The sequence below is a fragment of the Oncorhynchus kisutch genome, unplaced genomic scaffold, assembly GCF_002021735.2.
Source record: "Oncorhynchus kisutch isolate 150728-3 unplaced genomic scaffold, Okis_V2 Okis02a-Okis13b_hom, whole genome shotgun sequence".
Lineage (NCBI taxonomy): Eukaryota > Metazoa > Chordata > Actinopteri > Salmoniformes > Salmonidae > Oncorhynchus > Oncorhynchus kisutch.
The window spans coordinates 12,464,186-12,485,196 of NW_022261979.1; the positions used below are offsets into that span (position 1 = coordinate 12,464,186).

At 47.1% G+C, this 21,011-nt stretch overlaps 1 protein-coding gene across 2 annotated transcripts; it reads left to right on the top strand.

The window, feature by feature from the left end:
* Nucleotides 1-4,843: 4,843 nt before the first annotated feature.
* LOC109885795 (kelch-like protein 38) lies at nt 4,844-15,829 on the top strand. 2 transcript variants are annotated; one of them, XR_004206681.1, is made up of 8 exons: nt 4,844-4,952; nt 6,624-6,864; nt 7,520-7,669; nt 7,808-7,885; nt 10,501-10,623; nt 10,756-11,520; nt 12,045-12,338; nt 13,899-14,004. XR_004206681.1 is itself a non-coding variant. In XM_031812210.1 (8 exons), the coding sequence occupies exons 2-8, from the start codon at nt 6,625-6,627 to the stop codon at nt 14,186-14,188; spliced, it is 1,752 nt and encodes a 583-aa protein (XP_031668070.1). In that variant the 5' UTR covers nt 4,844-4,952; nt 6,624; the 3' UTR covers nt 14,189-15,829. The 2 variants fall into 2 exon arrangements, 1 of the variants encoding a protein (XP_031668070.1); XM_031812210.1 differs by having other exon boundaries at nt 12,045-12,150; nt 13,899-15,829.
* Nucleotides 15,830-21,011: the final 5,182 nt, after the last annotated feature.

The following is a 21,011-nucleotide window of genomic DNA, read 5'->3' on the forward strand; positions in this document are numbered from 1 at the left end:
CACCAACTTCAAACATCAGCTATCTGAGCAGCTAACCGATCGCTGCAGCTGTACATAGTCTATTGGTAAATAGCCCACCCTTTTCACCTACCTCATCCCCGTACTGTTTTTATTTATTTACTTTTCTGCTCTTCTGCACACCAATATCTCTACCTGTACATGACCATCTGATCTTTTATCACTCCAGTGTTAATCTGCAAAATTTTAATTATTTGCCTACCTCCTCATGCCTTTTGCACACATTGTATATAGACCCCCCCTTCGTTTTCTACTGTGTTATTGACTTGTTAATTGTTTACTCCATGTGTAACTCTTTGTTGTATGCTCACACTGCTATGCTTTATCTTGGCCAGGTCGCAGTTGCAAATGAGAACTTGTTCTCAACTAGCCTACCTGGTTAAATAAAGGTGAAATAAAATAAAAAATAAAAATAAAATTCTCCCTGTCCGTATAGACGTGTAGTCTTGTCTATGGCTCTAGGACCATCCCATAGCCACGGTTAGCCTTTTCCCTCAATGACAGAAACGTCTCTATTGCAGCAGCATATCATCTGCTTCCATATAAGGTCATGGTTTAACACTATAGAGACTGTGTGCTGGGACACATCCACTGTCCCATGGGCTGGGTGATGGTGTAATATGTGAAGATGCTGTACTATACCTCAACTTTTATCATGATGTCTCCTTATTAAATAATATAACCCTTATCATAACATCAGTCTCCTTATTAAATAATATAACTCTTATCATAACATCAGTCTCCTTATTACATAATATAACTCTCATCATAACATCAGTCTCCTTATTAAATAATATAACTCTTATCATAACATCAGTCTCCTCATTAAATAATATAACTCTTATCATAACATCAGTCTCCTTATTAAATAATATAACTCTCATCATAACATCAGTCTCCTTATTAAATAATATAACCCTTATCATAACATCAGTCTCCTTATTAAATAATATAACTCTTATCATAACATCAGTCTCCTTATTAAATAATATAACTCTTATCATAACATCAGTCTCCTCATTAAATAATATAACTCTTATCATAACATCAGTCTCCTTATTAAATAATATAACTCTTATCATAACATCAGTCTCCTTATTAAATAATATAACTCTTATCATAACATCAGTCCCGTGATGTCTCCTTATTAAATAATATAACTCTTATCATAACATCAGTCTCCTTATTAAATAATATAACTCTTATCATAACATCAGTCCCGTGACGTCTCCTTATTAGATGATATTTCTGGCCAGAGGGTAGTGATGGTGTAATACGTGAAGATGCTGTACTCTACCTCAACTTTTATCATTCTGGCCAGAGGTTTGTGATAATAGACTGTAGAAGCAGACATTTTGACTCAAGCCTCTTCTTGAAAGATGAATCTTCTCCTGACGGTGAGACGGCGTTTAGAAAAGCAGAGGACAGACGCTTTGATCTGCTCACATGTTGTTTTTATTTAAAAATAAGACACTTGTTCTAGGGTGTCTCCCAAATGGAACCCTTGGTCCCTCTATTGCGTAACTCTGGCCAGAAGTAGGGCACTATTTTAATTTTTTCAATTTTTTTATTTTCACTTTTTATTTAACCAGGTAGGCTAGTTCAGGACACCTTTATTTAACCAGGTAGGCTAGTTCAGAACACCTTTATTTAACCAGGTAGGCTAGTTGAGAACACCTTTATTTAACCAGGTAGGCTAGTTCAGAACACCTTTATTTAACCAGGTAGACTAGTTGAGAACAAGTTCTCATTTGCAACTGCGACCTGGACAAGATAAAGCATAGCAGTGTAAACAGACAACAACACAGAGTTACACGTGGAGTAAACAATAAACAAGTCCTATACTGTAAGGAGTTGTAAAAGCATAGCAGTGTAAACAGACAACAACACAGAGTTACACATGGAGTAAACAATAAACAAGTCCTATACTGTAAGGAGTTGTAAAAGCATAGCAGTGTAAACAGACAACAACACAGAGTTACACATGGAGTAAACAATAAACAAGTCCTATACTGTAAGGAGCAGTAAAAGGGGCAGACGCAGTGTGAACATCTCAGCTGTGTATTAACAGGAACAGGAAATTAAGATATGTTGTTAGTTATTCATTAGACACGGAGGAAGGAGAAATCCTCCCCCCGACACGGCTGCTAGCAGGACATCACCACTAGATGGCGATAGAGTATTTCACTGAATGAAAGTGAACCAGGATCGACACGTTAAATAACCAGGAGATCGTCTGACCAACGATATAAAACTTAGGATCAATGGCAACTGAATGTAGGATGGTGAAACCCGTTTAAAAAGCCTTAGGTGAACCACATGCGTTTTCTTTGGGCATATATATATATATATATATATATACTGAACAAAACATAGAAACGCAACATGATCCCATGTTTCACGAACTGAATTAAAACGTCCCAGAATTCTTCTATACGCACAAAAAGCTTTTTTTCGCCAAAAAAACGTTCTTTATTTATTTATAATTATAAATTTATGCACAGATTTGTTTACATTCCTGTTAGTGAGTATTTCTCCTTTGCCGAGATAATCCATCAACCTGACAGGTGTGGCATATCAATACGTTGATTAAATGGCATGATCATTACACAGGTGCAACTCGTGCTGGGGACAATAAAAGGCCACTCTATAAAAAATGTGCAGATTTGTCACAAAACACAATGCAACTCCCAGTGGGTGGGCCACAATGACTCCCCAGTGGGTGGGCCACAATGACTCCCCAGTGGGTGGGCCACAATGACTCCCCAGTGGGTGGGCCACAATGACTCCCCAGTGGGTGGGCCTCAATGACTCCCCAGTGGGTGGGCCACAATGACTCCCCAGTGGGTGGGCCACAATGCCACTCCCAGTGGGTGGGCCACAATGACTCCCCAGTGGGTGGGCCACAATGACTCCCCAGTGGGTGGGCCACAATGACTCCCCAGTGGGTGGGCCACAATGACTCCCCAGTGGGTGGGCCTCAATGACTCCCCAGTGGGTGGGCCACAATGCCACTCCCAGTGGGTGGGCCTCAATGACTCCCCAGTGGGTGGGCCACAATGCCACTCCCAGTGGGTGGGCCACAATGACTCCCCAGTGGGTGGGCCACAATGCCACTCCCAGTGGGTGGGCCTCAATGACTCCCCAGTGGGTGGGCCTATGCCCTCCAAGGCCCACCCATGGCTTCGCTTCTGCCCACATGTGAAATCCATAGATTAGGACCGAATTAATTAATTTCAATTGACTGATTTCCTTTATATGAAGTGTAACTCAGTAAAATCGTTGAAATTGTTGCATGTTTGTGTTTATATCTATTTTTTTGTTCAGTGTACATGACGTTTACATTCCACTGGACGAATCAACATTACAACAATCTTGTCCTTGCTTTGTGATCCGACACTGGACTGAACCTGACCTCGGTGTTATTCTGAACAGAAAGCCCCACTCTGGACTGAACCTGACCTCAGTGTTATTCTGAACAGAACTCCCCACTCTGGACTGAACCTGACCTCGGTGTTATTCTGAACAGAACTCCCCACTCTGGACTGAACCTGACCTCTGTGTTATTCTGAACAGAACGCCAGGCCTATCCGTCACGGACCAGGTTTCAGCTGAGTGGTGATGAATGACGACTCAGAGAATTCATTCCAAACGAAACCAGTTATAACAGTCTTATGAGTCGTTATAACAGTCTTATGAGTCGTTATAACAGTCTTATGAGTCGTTATAACAGCTTTAACAAACAGCTATTTGGGCATAGACATGCCATTGCTAATCCATGTTGTTGTGACCCTGGTCTTACATTCAGCTGTCCCTGCCATTACCATGTCTCTGTCTGGGTTCAAAATGGCACCCTATTCCCTATGGGCCCTGGTCAAAAGTAGTGCACTATGTAGGGAATAGGGTTCCATTACCATGTCTCTGTCTGGGTTCAAAGTGGCACCCTATTCCCTCTGGGCTCTGGTCAAAAGTAGTGCACTATGTAGGGAATAGGGTGCCATTTGAGACGTAGGCTGTGTCTCTGTGTGTTTACATGGTTGTCAAGGTAACACTACCCAGGTCCCTGTGTCGAGGCCAGCCAGCACCTGGCAAACAGCCTCCTCTCCTGTACCTGTCCCATCTCCTGGCAAACAGCCTCCTCTCCTGTACCTGTCCCAGTACCTGGCAAACAGACTCCTCTCCTCTAACTTTCTCAGTATCTGGCCACAGACTCCTCTCCTGTACCTGTCCCAGTACCTGGCAAACAGCCTCCTCTCCTGTAACTGTCCCAGATCATCTCTGTTTATCACGGATGTAAACATACAGGAGCATGGGTTGTGTAAGGGAGACAGGAGGAGGAGGAGAGGGGGAGAGAGAAAGAGAGGGAGAGGGAGAGAGAGAGAGAGAGAGAGAGAGAGAGAGAGAGAGAGAGAGAGAGAGAGAGAGAGAGAGAGAGAGAGAGAGAGAGAGAGAAAGAGAGAGAGAGAGAGAGAGAGAGGGAGAGAGAGAGAGAGAGAGAGAGAGAGAGAGAGAGAGAGAGAGAGAGAGAGAGAGAGAGAGAGAGAGAGAGAGAGAGAGAGAGAGAGAGAGAGAGAGAGAGAGAGAAGGGCAGTCACATGCGAGGCTGCTGAGGTGTTGCTAAAGAGTGGGGTCTATATTTAAACAGGAATGTACACAGAGCCAGAGACCTCATGGAAAGAGACCATAACAACAAACACAGAACAGTTTCTCTACAAACAGCCCCTCCTTCACTTATAGAGAACCACCAGTAGGAGAGAGAGAGAAGGGGGGGGGGGGGGCGAGAGAGAGAGAGAGAGAGAGAAAGAGAGAGAGAGAGACAGAGAGAGAGAGAGAGAGAGAGAGAGAGAGAGAGAGAGAGAGAGATGTCTGGGTGAATGTTGCTGATAGCAGAGCTGAGTGAAAGGACCTCAGACGCATTAGAAAACTGAGACAAGGTAAGGAAGGAAGGTGTGTCGTACTGAGGTGTAGAGGTTGACCTGCTGAATGTAGCTGACTGTAAACATGGATAATGATCAACATTTACACATAAATCAGATGAAAAAACAACCAGAGTTATTCTAACATTCTGTTGGCTGTGAATGGTGAATGATCCAGTGTAGTAATCTGACTAGCTGCTGATTGATTAATCAATCTGCTTTCAATGTCTTAGGTTAGGAGAAAACAAAAACAAGTTGATATCAAATGTACTAATCTGTGTTTGAATAATGTACTGTACTGTAACTATTATATCAAGCTAATGATTCTCATTTAAAACAGTTAACTCATTGATTTGCGGAGCGCTTGTTGACCTACATTCTGCTATAGGTCAGGTTGATGTTATTACCATGGATACTTGACACGTTTGCCTGTGTGTAAACAGTCATATAAAACGAATAGAAATATTATTGTCACGGGCTGTTGAAGGATGAGGACCAAGGTGTACCCCCTCCCCCAAAGGTGCGGTCAGGGCGTGACAGTACCCTCTCCCCCAAAGGTGAGGTCAGGGCGTGACCGTACCCCCTCCCCCAAAGGTGAGGTCAGGGCGTGACAGTACCCCCTCCCACAGAGGTGTGGTCAGGGCGTGACAGTACCCCCTCCCCCAAAGGTGCGGTCAGGGCGTGACAGTACCCCCCCAAAGGTGTGGTCAGGGCGTGACAGTACCCCCTCCCCCAAAGGTGCGGTCAGGGCGTGACAGTACCCCCTCCCCCAAAGGTGCGGTCAGGGCGTGACAGTACCCCCCCCAAAGGTGCGGTCTCCGGCCGCAAAACCTAAACCTATAGGGGAGGGTCTGGGTGGGCATCTGTCAGAGGCAGCTGTCTATCATTGTCTTTTGATTGGGAATCATACTTAGGCAGCCTGTTTTCCACCTGAGCTTTGGTCTCATTCTGACGATGGACGTAACCATACTACCATTCCTTCCTTCTATTGTTGGTGTGTCTTGATCCGTGAGACTAAATGGAGACCATCCTAACTACAGACCATATGACTACAGACTATATAACTACAGACTATATGAATACAGACCATATAACTACAGACTATATAACTACAGACTATATCTTCAGACTGCAGAAATATCACCATAGCGGTATTGTTGGTCTGTCTTGATCCGTGAGACTAAATGGAGATGGTGTCTGACTCCAGGGTAATCAGACCATCCTAACCCAGCGCTGATAACATCTCTAGTGAATGTGTTGTGTCCCAATGCTGGTAGAGTCGAGGACGTGGTGCTAGACCCCAAGCTGGGTTATGACAGGACTACTACTATAATATGTGAATGTTGATCACGAGCCTCACGCTATCTGCATTGGGAGTTCTTCGTGCAGAAAACGGCGTGCTACTGAAGATACAAATTCTAAATGCAATTTGAGGTATTTATGATCGTGATGGAGTCGCAGTCGGAGGTGGGAAACCCCTAAGCCTTGGATCCTGCAGGAAATATGTGTGTGATGGAGAAAACATTCAAATATTAGCGAAAAATTGTTGATCGTGGATTTTTAATCATTCATGTCACTGACTTGACCAAGCTATACACACTCACCCCTACAGAGAAAAATCCCCAAATAAAACCCAAATTGAATCCATTTCCTCCCAAATCAAATCAAACCAAGTCCTTTCTTTTCCAGAATGGACCAATCAAAGCCACACGTAGATGTGTTCCACTACAGGAACAAGGAACAGTCCTCCTACCTCCTACTGCAGCTGAACCGTCTGAGACAGAACAGGATCCTTACCGACGTGCTACTCTGTTCAGATAACTCAGAGATCCCCTGTCACCGTAACATCCTGGCCTCCAGCAGTCCTTACTTCACGGCCATGTTCTGTCACCACTTCAGAGAGACGAACCAGGAGAAGGTGGATCTGAAGGTAGAAGCTTGTTTCACTTTTTTTTTATAAAAAAAAAGGATTTTTTATTTTTGTAAAACTAGACTAGTGTCCTGCCTCACTCTACTGAAACAGGAGAAGGCTTTTATGTAAAGTGCTGTGTGGTTTCTGCCTGTCAACGAAAGGCGCTGTACAAATCAAATATAATCTTTCTAATTATTATTATTATTGTTATTATTATTATTGTTATTGTTATTATTATTATTATTATTATTATTGTTATTGTTATTATTATTATTATTGTTATTGTTATTATTATTGTTGTTATTATTGTTATTATTATTGTTATTATTATTATTATTATTATTATTATTATTATTGTTATTATTATTATTATTATTATTATTATTATTGTTATTATTATTATTATTATTGTTATTATTATTATTGTTATTATTATTGTTATTATTAATATTATTATTATTATTATTGTTATTATTATTATTATTGTTATTATTATTATTGTTATTATTATTATTATTGTTGTTATTATTATTATTATTATTATTGTTATTATTATTATTATTGTTATTGTTATTATTGTTATTATTGTTATTATTATTATTGTTATTGTTATTGTTATTATTTTTTATTATTGTTGTTATTAATATTATTGTTATTATTATTATTGTTGAAGGGGATCACCTCCAGCATCCTGAGTGACATCGTCGACTACGTCTACACAGGGGTCATAACCATCACCATGGAGATAGTACTGCCCCTTATGCAGGCTTCCTCCATGCTCCAGTACACCAGGCTGTTCGAGGCCTGCTCCTCATTCCTGCAGGTGACCACAGATGAATTAGCTTCCCGGCTTTAAACTCTGACACTTTCACATTGATGTTGAAACTTTAATAGGATGAATAATGTGTGTTTTGTCCCTGGGGGAAACACATTTACATTTTTTACATGTAATATATTTCAGGAGCAGCTGAGCCCAGACAACTGCCTCAGCATGAAGCGACTGGCAGAGATATTACACTGCAACAGCCTGAAGGAGAAGGTCAGTAGAACTTATTTAGTTTTAAGTATGTATTGTTAGGTCACTTGGCAGCCTAGGGGCCCTGGTGTAGTTAGTTCACTTGGCAGCCTAGGGGCCCTGGTGTAGTTAGTTCACTTGGCAGCCTAGGGGCCCTGGTGTAGTTAGTTCACTTGGCAGCCTAGGGGCCCTGGTGTAGTTAGTTCACTTGGCAGCCTAGGGGCCCTGGTGTAGTTAGTTCACTTGGCAGCCTAGGAGCCCTGGTGTAGTTAGTTCACTTGGCAGCCTAGGAGCCCTGGTGTAGTTAGTTCACTTGGCAGCCTAGGGGCCCTGGTGTAGTTAGTTCACTTGGCAGCCTAGGGGCCCTGGTGTAGTTAGTTCACTTGGCAGCCTAGGGGCCCTGGTGTAGTTAGTTCACTTGGCAGCCTAGGGGCCCTGGTGTAGTTAGTTCACTTGGCAGCCTAGGGGCCCTGGTGTAGTTAGTTTACTTGGCAGCCTAGGAGCCCTGGTGTAGTTAGTTCACTTGGCAGCCTAGGGGCCCTGGTGTAGTTAGTTCACTTGGCAGCCTAGGGGCCCTGGTGTAGTTAGTTCACTTGGCAGCCTAGGAGCCCTGGTGTAGTTAGTTCACTTGGCAGCCTAGGAGCCCTGGTGTAGTTAGTTCACTTGGCAGCCTAGGGGCCCTGGTGTAGTTAGTTCACTTGGCAGCCTAGGGGCCCTGGTGTAGTTAGTTCACTTGGCAGCCTAGGGGCCCTGGTGTAGTTAGTTCACTTGGCAGCCTAGGGGCCCTGGTGTAGTTAGTTCACTTGGCAGCCTAGGGGCCCTGGTGTAGTTAGTTCACTTGGCAGCCTAGGAGCCCTGGTGTAGTTAGTTCACTTGGCAGCCTAGGGGCCCTGGTGTAGTTAGTTCACTTGGCAGCCTAGGGGCCCTGGTGTAGTTAGGTCACTTGGCAGTCTAGGGGCCCTGGTGTAGTTAGTTCACTTGGCAGCCTAGGGGCCCTGGTGTAGTTAGTTCACTTGGCAGCCTAGGGGCCCTGGTGTAGTTAGTTCACTTGGCAGCCTAGGGGCCCTGGTGTAGTTAGTTCACTTGGCAGCCTAGGAGCCCTGGTGTAGTTAGTTCACTTGGCAGCCTAGGGGCCCTGGTGTAGTTAGTTCACTTGGCAGTCTAGGGGCCCTGGTGTAGTTAGTTCACTTTGCAGCCTAGGGGCCCTGGTGTAGTTAGTTCACTTGACAGCCTAGGGGCCCTGGTGTAGTTAGTTCACTTGGCAGCCTAGGGGCCCTGGTGTAGTTAGTTCACTTGGCAGCCTAGGGGCCCTGGTGTAGTTAGTTCACTTGGCAGCCTAGGGGCCCTGGTGTAGTTAGTTCACTTGGCAGCCTAGGGGCCCTGGTGTAGTTAGTTCACTTGACAGCCTAGGGGCCCTGGTGTAGTTAGTTCACTTGGCAGCCTAGGGGCCCTGGTGTAGTTAGTTCACTTGGCAGCCTAGGGGCCCTGGTGTAGTTAGTTCACTTGGCAGCCTAGGGGCCCTGGTGTAGTTAGTTCACTTGGCAGCCTAGGAGCCCTGGTGTAGTTAGTTCACTTGGCAGCCTAGGGGCCCTGGTGTAGTTAGTTCACTTGGCAGCCTAGGGGCCCTGGTGTAGTTAGTTCACTTGGCAGCCTAGGAGCCCTGGTGTAGTTAGTTCACTTGGCAGTCTAGGAGCCCTGGTGTAGTTAGTTCACTTGGCAGCCTAGGAGCCCTGGTGTAGTTAGTTCACTTGGCAGTCTAGGAGCCCTGGTGTAGTTAGTTCACTTGGCAGCCTAGGAGCCCTGGTGTAGTTAGTTCACTTGGTAGCCTTGGAGCCCTGGTGTAGTTAGTTCACTTGGCAGCCTAGGGACCCTGATGTAGTTAGTTCACTTGGCAGCCTAGGGACCCTGATGTAGTTAGTTCACTTGGCAGCCTAGGAGCCCTGGTGTAGTTAGTTCACTTGGCAGTCTAGGAGCCCTGGTGTAGTTAGTTCACTTGGCAGCCTAGGAGCCCTGGTGTAGTTAGTTCACTTGGCAGCCTTGGAGCCCTGGTGTAGTTAGTTCACTTGGCAGCCTAGGGACCCTGATGTAGTTAGTTCACTTGGCAGCCTAGGGGCCCTGGTGTAGTTAGTTCACTTGGCAGCCTAGGGGCCCTGGTGTAGTTAGTCCACTTGACAGCCTAGGAGCCCTGGTGTAGTAAGCCACATGGCAGCCTAGGGGCCCTGGTGTAGTTAGTTCACTTGGCAGTCTAGGAGCCTTGGTGTAGTTAGTTTACTTGGCAGCCTAGGAGCCCTGGTGTAGTTGGTTCACTTGGCAGCCTAGGGGCCCTGGTGTAGTTAGTTCACTTGGCAGCCTAGGGGCCCTGGTGTAGTTAGTTCACTTGGCAGTCTAGGAGCCTTGGTGTAGTTAGTTCACTTGGCAGCCTAGGAGCCCTGGTGTAGTGGGACACTTGGCAGCCTAGAGGGCCTGGTGTAGTTAGTTCACTTGGCAGCCTAGGGGCCCTGGTGTAGTTAGTTCACTTGGCAGCCTAGGGGCCCTGGTTAAAAGTAGTGTACTAAAAGGAATTAGGGAAAAGGGTACTATTTCGGACTCAGCCCATGTGTATCGTCAATGGCATTCATTCATTCATTGACTGATTCCAGGCCAGGGAGATGGCAGTACAGAGCTTCTCTGACGTCTCTACCTCTGAGGACCTGTGTGAGCTCTCCTTACCTGAGCTGATGGGTTACCTGGAGGATGACTGGCTCTGTGCTGAGGAGGAGCAGGTAAGGTAATACTCAAAATAAACACCCTAATCAACAACAACGGCCACTAAAAGCAGCAGCGCATCATCAACAAAGTTAAAACTATCAATGGATGTTTAAGAACTAAGCGTTTTAAAATATTTTTTTTAACAGGTGTTCGAGACGTTACTGGCGTGGATCCACCACGACCCGTTCTCCCGGCGCGGCGCCATCTCCGACCTCTTCAGGAAGGTGCGTCTGCGCTACATCCACCCCACCTACCTGTTCCAGTTCATCGCCAGCGACCCCCTCGTCCAGTCCTCCACCCTGTGCACCGAGGTCATCGAGTCCGTCCGACGCCTCATGTTCTCCATCACTACTAAGTGTGGGTCGGACCTCAAGCCCCTGTGGGTGACCCCGCGGCGGTTCACCTGCCGGGAGACCCTGGTTCTAGTTGGCGGCCGCAAAAACAACGAACAGACGTCCCGCGAAGCACTCCTGTTCGACGAGAGGACTCAGCGCTGGCAGTGGCTGGCCAAGCTGCCCTTGCGACTCTATAAGGCCTCCTACGTCTGTATCCACAGTATCCTGTATGTCCTGGGAGGCCTCACCATGAACACCAAGCACAGAGTGGTTAGCACCACTGTCTATACGTTATCTTTAAAGATCAACCAGTGGAGGACGACTGAGCCCATGATCCAGCCTCGCTTCTCCCACCAGTCTGTCTCCTACCTGCACTTTATCTTCGTCCTGGGGGGCCTGGGGCCGGAGAAGCAGGTGTGTGACACGGTACAAAGGTACAATAGTATGTTCAACCAATGGGAGGCTATGGTTCCCATGCCGACGGCTGTGCTACACCCGGCGGTTGCCGCTAACGATCAAAGAATCTACATGTTCGGGGGAGACGACGCGATGCAGAACCCTGTCAGGATGATACAGGTAGGCAGAATGTCCTTCTGTTGAGGTTGCTGTTGTGTGGTGAACTTGAAGTCTTGAAGTCTCGGGGTGTTTAATTACTGAAGATTTGAAGTCTCGGGGTGTTGAATTACTGAAGATTTGAAGTCTCGGGTGTTGAATTACTGAAGACTTGAAGTCTCGGGGTGGGTAATTACTGAAGACTTGAAGTCTCGGGTGTTGAATTACTGAAGATTTGAAGTCTCGGGTGTTGAATTACTGAAGATTTGAAGTCTCAGGGTGTTGAATTACTGAAGACTTGAAGTCTCATGTGTTTAATTACAGAAGATTTGAAGTCTCGGGTGTTGAATTACTGAAGATTTGAAGTCTCGGGGTGTTTAATTACTGAAAATTTGAAGTCTCCGGGTGTTTAATTACTGAAGATTTGAAGTCTCGGGGTGTTGAATTACTGAAGACTTGGAGTTTGCTGTTAATTCTTGAAACTTTTTTGGGGGGGACAAATCTGCACAGAAACACTAAACTCTTCTAAACCCATCCTCTTTCTCCAGGTGTATCACATTGGCAGGAATATGTGGTCTATGATGGAGACCAGGACAGTGAAGAACGTTTCTGCACCAGCAGCTGTCATCGATGACAAGATCTACATTATCGGAGGTAGGTGAAGACTGGGTCTGTCGATGACAAGATCTACATTATCGGAGGTAGGTGAAGACTGGGTCTGTCGATGACAAGATCTACATTATCGGAGGTAGGTGAAGACTGGGTCTGTCGATGACAAGATCTACATTATCGGAGGTAGGTGAAGACTGGGTCTGTCGATGACAAGATCTACATTATCGGAGGTAGGTGAAGACTGGGTCTGTTGCTTTAGTCAGGGAGAAAAAAAGGACAATCTAAAGTTTCAATTAAATACAACTTTATTTGGTCTACTTAGGACTTTGAGATCTTCAATATCTCCTCTGTCTTTTGTCAAGACTACTTTATCAGCAGCTCCTTCCCCTAACTGTCCCCTCTAACTGTCCCCCCTAACTGTCCCCCCTAACTGTCCCCTAACTGTCCCCCCTAACTGTCCCCTAACTGTCCCCCCTAACTGTCCCCCCTAACTGTCCCCCCGAACTGTCTCCCCTAACTGTCCCCTCTAACTGTCCCCCCTAACTGTCCCCCTACCTGTCCCCCTGCCTGTCCCCTAACTGTCCCCCCTAACTGTCCCCTCTAACTGTCCCCCCTAACTGTCCCCTAACTGTCCCCCTACCTGTCCCCTAACTGTCCCCCCTAACTGTCGCCCCTAACTGTCCCCCCTAACTGTCCCCTCTAACTGTCCCCTAACTGTCCTCTAACTGTCCCCCCTAACTGTCCTCTAACTGTCCTCTAACTGTCCCCTCTAACTGTCCCCCCTAACTGTCCTCTAACTGTCCTCTAACTGTCCCCCCTAACTGTCCCCCCTAACTGTCCCCCCTAACTGTCCTCGAACTGTCCCCCTAACTGTCCCCTAACTGTCCCCCCTAACTGTCCCCCCTAACTGTCCCCCCTAGCTGTCCCCCCTAACTGTCCTCTAACTGTCCCCCCTAACTGTCCCCCCTAACTGTCCCCCCTAAATGTCCCCTAACTGTCCCCCCTAACTGTCCCCTAACTGTCCCCTAACTGTCCCCCCTAACTGTCCTCTAACTGTCCCCTAACTGTCCTCTAACTGTCCCCTAACTGTCCTCTAACTGTCCCCCAACTGTCCTCTAACTGTCCCCTAACTGTCCCCTCTAACTGTCCCCTAACTGTCCCCCCTAACTGTCCTCTAACTGTCCCCTAACTGTCCTCTAACTGTCCCCTAACTGTCCGCTAACTGTCCCCCCTAACTGTCCCCTAACTGTCCCCCTAACTGTCCCCTAACTGTCCCCCCTAACTGTCCTCTAACTGTCCTCTAACTGTCCCCTCTAACTGTCCCCCCTAACTGTCCTCTAACTGTCCTCTAACTGTCCCCTCTAACTGTCCCCCCTAATTGTCCCCCCTAACTGTCCCCCCTAACTGTCCCCCCTAACTGTCCCCCCTAACTTTCCCCTAACTGTCCCCCTAACTGTCCTCTAACTGTCCTCTAACTGTCCTCTAACTGTCCCCTAACTGTCCCCTAACTGTCCCCCCTAACTGTCCCCCCTAACTGTCCCCTCTAACTGTCCCCCCTAACTGTCCCCCCTAACTGTCCCCTAACTGTCCCCCCTAACTGTCCCCCCTAACTGTCCCCCCTAACTGTCCCCTAACTGTCCCCCCTAACTGTCCCCTAACTGTCCCCTCTAACTGTCCCCCCTAACTGTCCGCCCTAACTGTCCCCCCTAACTGTCCCGCCTAACTGTCCCCTAACTGTCCCCCCTAACTGTCCCCCCTAACTGTCCCCTCCTAATGTCCTTTTTTTACAGGCTACACCAGAAGAATGATCGCGTACGACACCAAAGCCAACCGCTTTACGAAGTGTGAGAACCTGAAGCAGAGGAGGATGCATCACGCCGTCACGGTGCTCGACGACAAACTGTACGTGACCGGAGGACGCTTCATCAACGGACACGACGTCATAGAGGACTCCGACAGCTTCGAGTGCTACGACCCGAAGACTGACGCGTGGACGACGAAGGGGACGTTGCCGTACAGGCTGTTTGACCACGGTTCTCTGTCCCTGGTGTGTGTCTCCAACAAATCCAAGCCTCCCTGAGTGTGTGTTGTGGAGGCGTGTGTCCCCTTCAGATGATACTCTGCCCGACCAAGCAAAAAAAGACATTAACTGCTCATAGCGTGGAACTGAGAAAAATACTTTTTATTTACCTTGGTGTCACAGTATCTTCATGCAGTTACTGGCTAACATGACCCCCCCATTTTCTCCTGAACACAATACAACCGAGGCAGGATACTTGTCCACATGATTAAGAATGTATTTAATGAAGCAAAACATGACATGAACTCATTTTGGACCAAACGAGCAGTTACTGCCTTTTTGCATGGAAGGGCAATACTGTCTATACATATGTTGCTGCTCGGATGTGACTCTGACCGACACAGATGTTGCAAAGAACATCTCTGATGTCATTTCCTGTCCCGCAAATTCCCTCAATGGGTGACACTTTTTCCAGCAGCGAATCTTAAATCAAATGAGATATTTTTTGAGATTTTACTTGTCGTGTGGAACTGAAGCCCTGGGCAGTTAATTGTTGTGTGGAACTGAAGCCCTGGGAGGTTAATTGTTGTGTGGAACTGAAGCCCTGGGCAGTTAATTGTTGTGTGGAACTGAAGCCCTGGACAGTTAATTGTTGTGTGGAACTGAAGCCCTGGGAAGTTAATTGTTGTGTGGAACTGAAGCCCTGGGCAGTTAATTGTTGTGTGGAACTGAAGCCCTGGACAGTTAATTGTTGTGTGGAACTGAAGCCCTGGGAAGTTAATTGTTGTGTGGAACTGAAGCCCTGGGCAGTTAATTGTTGTGTGGAACTGAAGCCCTGGGCAGTTAATTGTTGTGTGGAACTGAAGGCTATAGGTGTATACAAGTACTGTAGACTATATGAAGGCTACACTACATGATGACCAACTTTTTAGTCCCCAGTCCAAACACACGTTACCAACAGACTGGATGACATTACTACCCACTGGGCAAAAACTGGTTGCAACAGTGTTGTTTCTACGTCATTTCAACCCCAAAAGAAATTCAATCTTGATAACGTTGAATCAACGTGGAAAACTGGTTCTGTTTTTACACAACTTTTTAGCATAAATCCAACGATATGGTGAAATGTTTTGTTGAATTCACATTGATTTCACGTTGAATTCACGTTGATTTCACGTTGAATTCACGTTGATTTCACGTTGAATTCACGTTGATTTCACATTGATTTCACGTTGATTTCACGTTGATTTCACGTTGAATTCACGTTAGTTAACATCTGAAACCAAATCAAAACTAGACGTTTGAACTGATGTCTGTCCCCAGTGGGTTGGGTCCAGAGTTTTCTCTGGGCACATCTTCGAGGAAAAACTCCAGTCACTACTCATCACTGTACAATACCAAACCCTATGGCTGGCCAAACATGATGTGAGACAGTCGTCTCTGGTAACAGACTGTAGCTAGCCAGCGCACGCAAGATTTGGTTCTGGGTTCTGAGATGAATGAGACAGCAAGGACGTTCCCTGTGTTATACTGAGCATCATCACAAACCAAGGGTAGTGTGCCAACATGATTCAGTGACTGTTGTTTGAGAACACTGTATACTGAGCGTACAAAACATTAGGAACACTATATACTGAGCGTACAAAACATTAGGAACACTATATACTGAGCATTCAAAACATTAGGAACACTGTATACTGAGCATTCAAAACATTAGGAACACTGTATACTGAGCGTACAAAACATTAGGAACACTGTATACTGAGCATTCAAAACATTAGGAACACTGTATACTGAGCGTACAAAACATTAGGAACACTGTATACTGAGTGTACAAAACATTAGGAACACTGTATACTGAGCATACAAAACATTAGGAACACTGTATACTGAGTGTACAAAACATTAGGAACACTGTATACTGAGTGTACAAAACATTAGGAACACTGTATACTGAGCGTACAAAACATTAGGAACACTGTATACTGAGCGTACAAAACATTAGGAACACTGTATACTGAGCGTTCAAAACATTAGGAACACTGTATACTGAGCGTACAAAACATTAAGAGTTTCGTCAGAACATGGACTCTACAAGGTGTTGAAAGCGTTCCACAGGGATGCTGGCCCATGTTGACTCCAATGCTTCCTACAGTTGTGTCAAGTTGTCTGGATGTCCTTTGGGTGGTGGACCATTCTTGATACACACGGGAAACTGTTGAGCGTGAAAAACCCAGCAGCTTTGCAGTTCTTGACACAAACTGGTGCGTCTGGCATCTACTACCAAACCCCGCTCTTAAATCTTCTGTCTTGCCCGTTTACCCTCTGAATGGCACACACACACAATCCATGTCTCCAGGCTTAAATCTTCTTTACCCCTGTCTCCTCCCCTTCATCTACACTGATTTAATGTGGATTTAACAAGTGACATCAATAAGGGATCATAGCTTTCACCTGGATTCACCTGATCAGTCTATGTCTACGGAAAGAACAGGTGTTCTTAATGTTTTGTCCGCTCAGTGTATGTTTATAAATACCGTTCCCCTGAGGCGACGTGGATGGAACTAGTCATATTTCAGTGAGAGTTTATAACCAAGTGAACGGCCATAAGATTTAACAATACCATATGCACATTGTAAGAATGCCGTCATAGTTATATTTGAAGAGGGAGAGGGCTATTTCTGTTTTCGTGTTTCTTCTAACTGTGTGTGGTGACACCGTACAAATGGTTTGCCGACGGATCTATGCAAATCGCCTCATATAAGTATTTTTTAAAATTTGAAGTGATTTTAATATTCGTGTTTGTTTTTGTAATGTTGTTTATTAATAAAAAAAAAAAAAAAATGTTATCACAATGACTGTGACAGTCAATTTAGTTTAAAATTCTTCGGTTAAAACTCCTCTCTCTATAAAGAGGTCTCAGTCCCTCTGTGAGGTCTCAGTCCCTCTGTGAGGTCTCAGTCTCAATGTGAGGTCTCAGTCCCACTGTGAGGTCTCAGTCTCACTGTGAGGTCTCAGTCTCACTGTGAGGTCTCAGTCCCTCTGTGAGGTCTCAGTCCCTCTGTGAGGTCTCAGTCCCACTGTGAGGTCTCAGTCTCACTGTGAGGTCTCAGTCTCACTGTGAGGTCTCAGTCTCACTGTGAGGTCTCAGTCTCACTGTGAGGTCTCAGTCTCTCTGTGAGGTCTCAGTCTCACTGTGAGGTCTCAGTCTCACTGTGAGGTCTCAGTCCCACTGTGAGGTCTCAGTCTCACTGTGAGGTCTCAGTCCCACTGTGAGGTCTCAGTCCCACTGTGAGGTCTCAGTCCCACTGTGAGGTCTCAGTCCCACTGTGAGGTCTCAGTCCCACTGTGAGGTCTCAGTCTCAATGTGAGGTCTCAGTCTCACTGTGAGGTCTCAGTCCCTCTGTGAGGTCTCAGTCCCACTGTGAGGTCTCAGTCCCTCTGTGAGGTCTCAGTCCCTCTGTGAGGTCTCAGTCCCTCTGTGAGGTCTCAGTCTCACTGTGAGGTATCAGTCTCACTGTGAGGTCTCAGTCTCACTGTGAGGTCTCAGTCTCACTGTGAGGTCTCAGTCCCTCTGTGAGGTCTCAGTCCCACTGTGAGGTCTCAGTCCCTCTGTGAGGTCTCAGTCTCACTGTGAGGTCTCAGTCCCTATGTGAGGTCTCAGTCCCTCTGTGAGGTCTCAGTCTCACTGTGAGGTCTCAGTCTCACTGTGAGGTCTCAGTCCCACTGTGAGGTCTCAGTCTCACTGTGAGGTCTCAGTCCCACTGTGAGGTCTCAGTCCCTCTGTGAGGTCTCAGTCTCTCTGTGAGGTCTCAGTCCCACTGTGAGGTCTCAGTCCCACTGTGAGGTCTCAGTCCCTCTGTGAGGGCTCAGTCTCACTGTGAGGTCTCAGCCTCACTGTGAGGTCTCAGTCCCACTGTGAGGACTATGAGGGTCTCAGTCCCACTGTGAGGTCTCAGTCCCACTGTGAGGTCTCAGTCCCACTGTGAGGTCTCAGTCCCACTGTGAGGTCTCAGTCCCACTGTGAGGTCTCAGTCCCACTGTGAGGTCTCAGTCTCACTGTGAAGTCTCAGTCTCACTGTGAGGGTCTCAGTCTCAATGTGAGGTCTCAGACTCAATGTGAGGTCTCAGTCTCACTGTGAGGGTCTCAGTCCCACTGTGAGGTCTCAGTCCCACTGTGAGGTCTCAGTCCCACTGTGAGGTCTCAGTCCCTCTGTGAGGTCTCAGTCCCACTGTGAGGTCTCAGTCCCACTGTGAGGTCTCAGTCCCACTGTGAGGTCTCAGTCCCACTGTGAGGTCTCAGTCCCACTGTGAGGTCTCAGTCCCTCTGTGAGGTCTCAGTCCCACTGTGAGGTCTCAGTCCCACTGTGAGGTCTCAGTCCCTCTGTGAGGTCTCAGTCCCACTGTGAGGTCTCAGTCCCACTGTGAGGTCTCAGTCCCAATGTGAGGTCTCAGTCTCACTGTGAGGTCTCAGTCCCTCTGTGAGGTCTCAGTCCCTCTGTGAGGTCTCAGTCTCACTGTGAGGTCTCAGTCCCACTGTGAGGTCTCAGTCTCACTGTGAGGTCTCAGTCCCACTGTGAGGTCTCAGTCCCACTGTGAAGTCTCAGTCCCACTGTGAGGTCTCAGTCCCACTGTGAGGTCTCAGTCCCACTGTGAGGTCTCAGTCTCACTGTGAGGTCTCAGTCTCACTGTGAGGTCTCAGTCCCTCTGTGAGGTCTCAGTCCCACTGTGAGGTCTCAGTCCCACTGTGAGGTCTCAGTCCCACTGTGAGGTCTCAGTCTCACTGTGAGGTCTCAGTCCCACTGTGAGGTCTCAGTCCCTCTGTGAGGTCTCAGTCTCACTGTGAGGTCTCAGTCCCACTGTGAGGTCTCAGTCTCACCCTGAGGTCTCAGTCTCACTGTGAGGTCTCAGTCTCACTGTGAGGTCTCAGTGTCAATGTGAGGTCTCAGTCTCACTGTGAGGTCTCAGTCTCAATGTGAGGTCTCAGTCCCACCGTGAGGTCTCAGTCTCACTGTGAGGTCTCAGTCCCACTGTGAGGTCTCAGTCCCACTGTGAGGTCTCAGTCTCACTGTGAGGTCTCAGTCTCACTGTGAGGTCTCAGTCCCACTGTGAGGTCTCAGTCCCTCTGTGAGGTCTCAGTCACACTGTGAGGTCTCAGTCTCACTGTGAGGTCTCAGTCCCACTGTGAGGTCTCAGTCCCACTGTGAAGTCTCAGTCTCACTGTGAGGTCTCAGTCACACTGTGAGGTGTCAGTCTCACTGTGAGGTCTCAGTCCCACTGTGAGGTCTCAGTCTCACTGTTAGGTCTCAGATTCAATGTGAGGTCTCAGTCCCACTGTGAGGTCTCAGTCTCACTGTGAGGTTTCAGTCCTACTGTGAGGTCTCAGCCTCACTGTGAGGTCTCAGTCCCACGGTGAGGACCAGCGCGGCCAGCGAGACCAGCTGAACTGGGGTCATAGACTTTACATGCGAGATAGATAGGCTGCTCAGGTTCCATCTGTTCTCTAGACACGAAGAGGCATCTCTTACGACAGGGGAGGAGAGGACAGCATATTGTATTTCCGATTTCAACATTTAAATGAATGTCCCAATAAATCCCTTACAGTACATCACAATCTATCTCATATTCCACAACACATAGCATATCATATCCCCTGTAATAGTAGACTAAGATTATACAACACCTTACTCTCGCTTCATTGTTTCATGAATGATTTAATACTAATCGTTACTGATGATTTCTGAAACATCATGACCCCGTCTCTGCCAACACTCCTTTCTGAGCCACTTCATTGTCTCTGTGCTGAGTTAATGACAGTCTCGTGACAGCCCAATGTCTATGCTGAGTAAATGACAGTCTCGTGGCAGCCCAACGTCTATGGTGAGTTAATGACAGTCTCGTGACAGCCCAACGTCTATGGTGAGTTAATGACAGTCTCGTGACAGCCCAACGTCTATGGTGAGTTAATGACAGTCTCGTGACAGCCCAACCGTCTATGGTGAGTAAATGACAGTCTCGTGGCAGCCCAACCGTCTATGGTGAGTAAATGACAGTCTCGTGGCAGTCCAACCGTCTATGCTGAGTTAATGACAGTCTCGTGACAGCCCAACCGTCTATGGTGAGTAAATGACAGTCTCGTGACAGCCCAACCGTCTATGGTGAGTTAATGACAGTCTCGTGGCAGCCCAACCGTCTATGGTGAGTAAATGGCGGTCTCGTGGCAGCCCAACGTCTATGCTGAGTAAATGGCAGTCTCGTGGCAGCCCAACCGTCTATGCTGAGTAAATGGCAGTCTCGTGGCAGCCCAACCGTCTATGCTGAGTAAATGGCAGTCTCGTGACAGCCCAACCGTCTATGCTGAGTAAATGACAGTCTCGTGACAGCCCAACCGTCTATGCTGAGTAAATGACAGTCTCGCGGCAGCCCAACCGTCTATGCTGAGTAAATGACAGTCTCGTGACAGCCCAACCGTCTATGCTGAGTTAATGACTGTCTCGTGGCAGCCCAACGTCTATGGTGAGTTAATGACAGTCTCGTGGCAGCCCAACCGTCTATGGTGAGTAAATGACAGTCTCGTGACAGTCCAACCGTCTATGCTGAGTAAATGGCAGTCTCGTGACAGCCCAACCGTCTATGCTGAGTAAATGACAATCTCGTGGCAGCCCAACCGTCTATGGTGAGTAAATGACAGTCTCGTGACAGCCCAACCGTCTATGCTGAGTAAATGGCAGTCTCGTGGCAGCCCAACCGTCTATGCTGAGTAAATGGCAGTCTCGTGACAGCCCAACCGTCTATGCTGAGTAAATGACAGTCTCGTGACAGCCCAACCGTCTATGCTGAGTAAATGACAGTCTCGTGGCAGCCCAACCGTCTATGCTGAGTA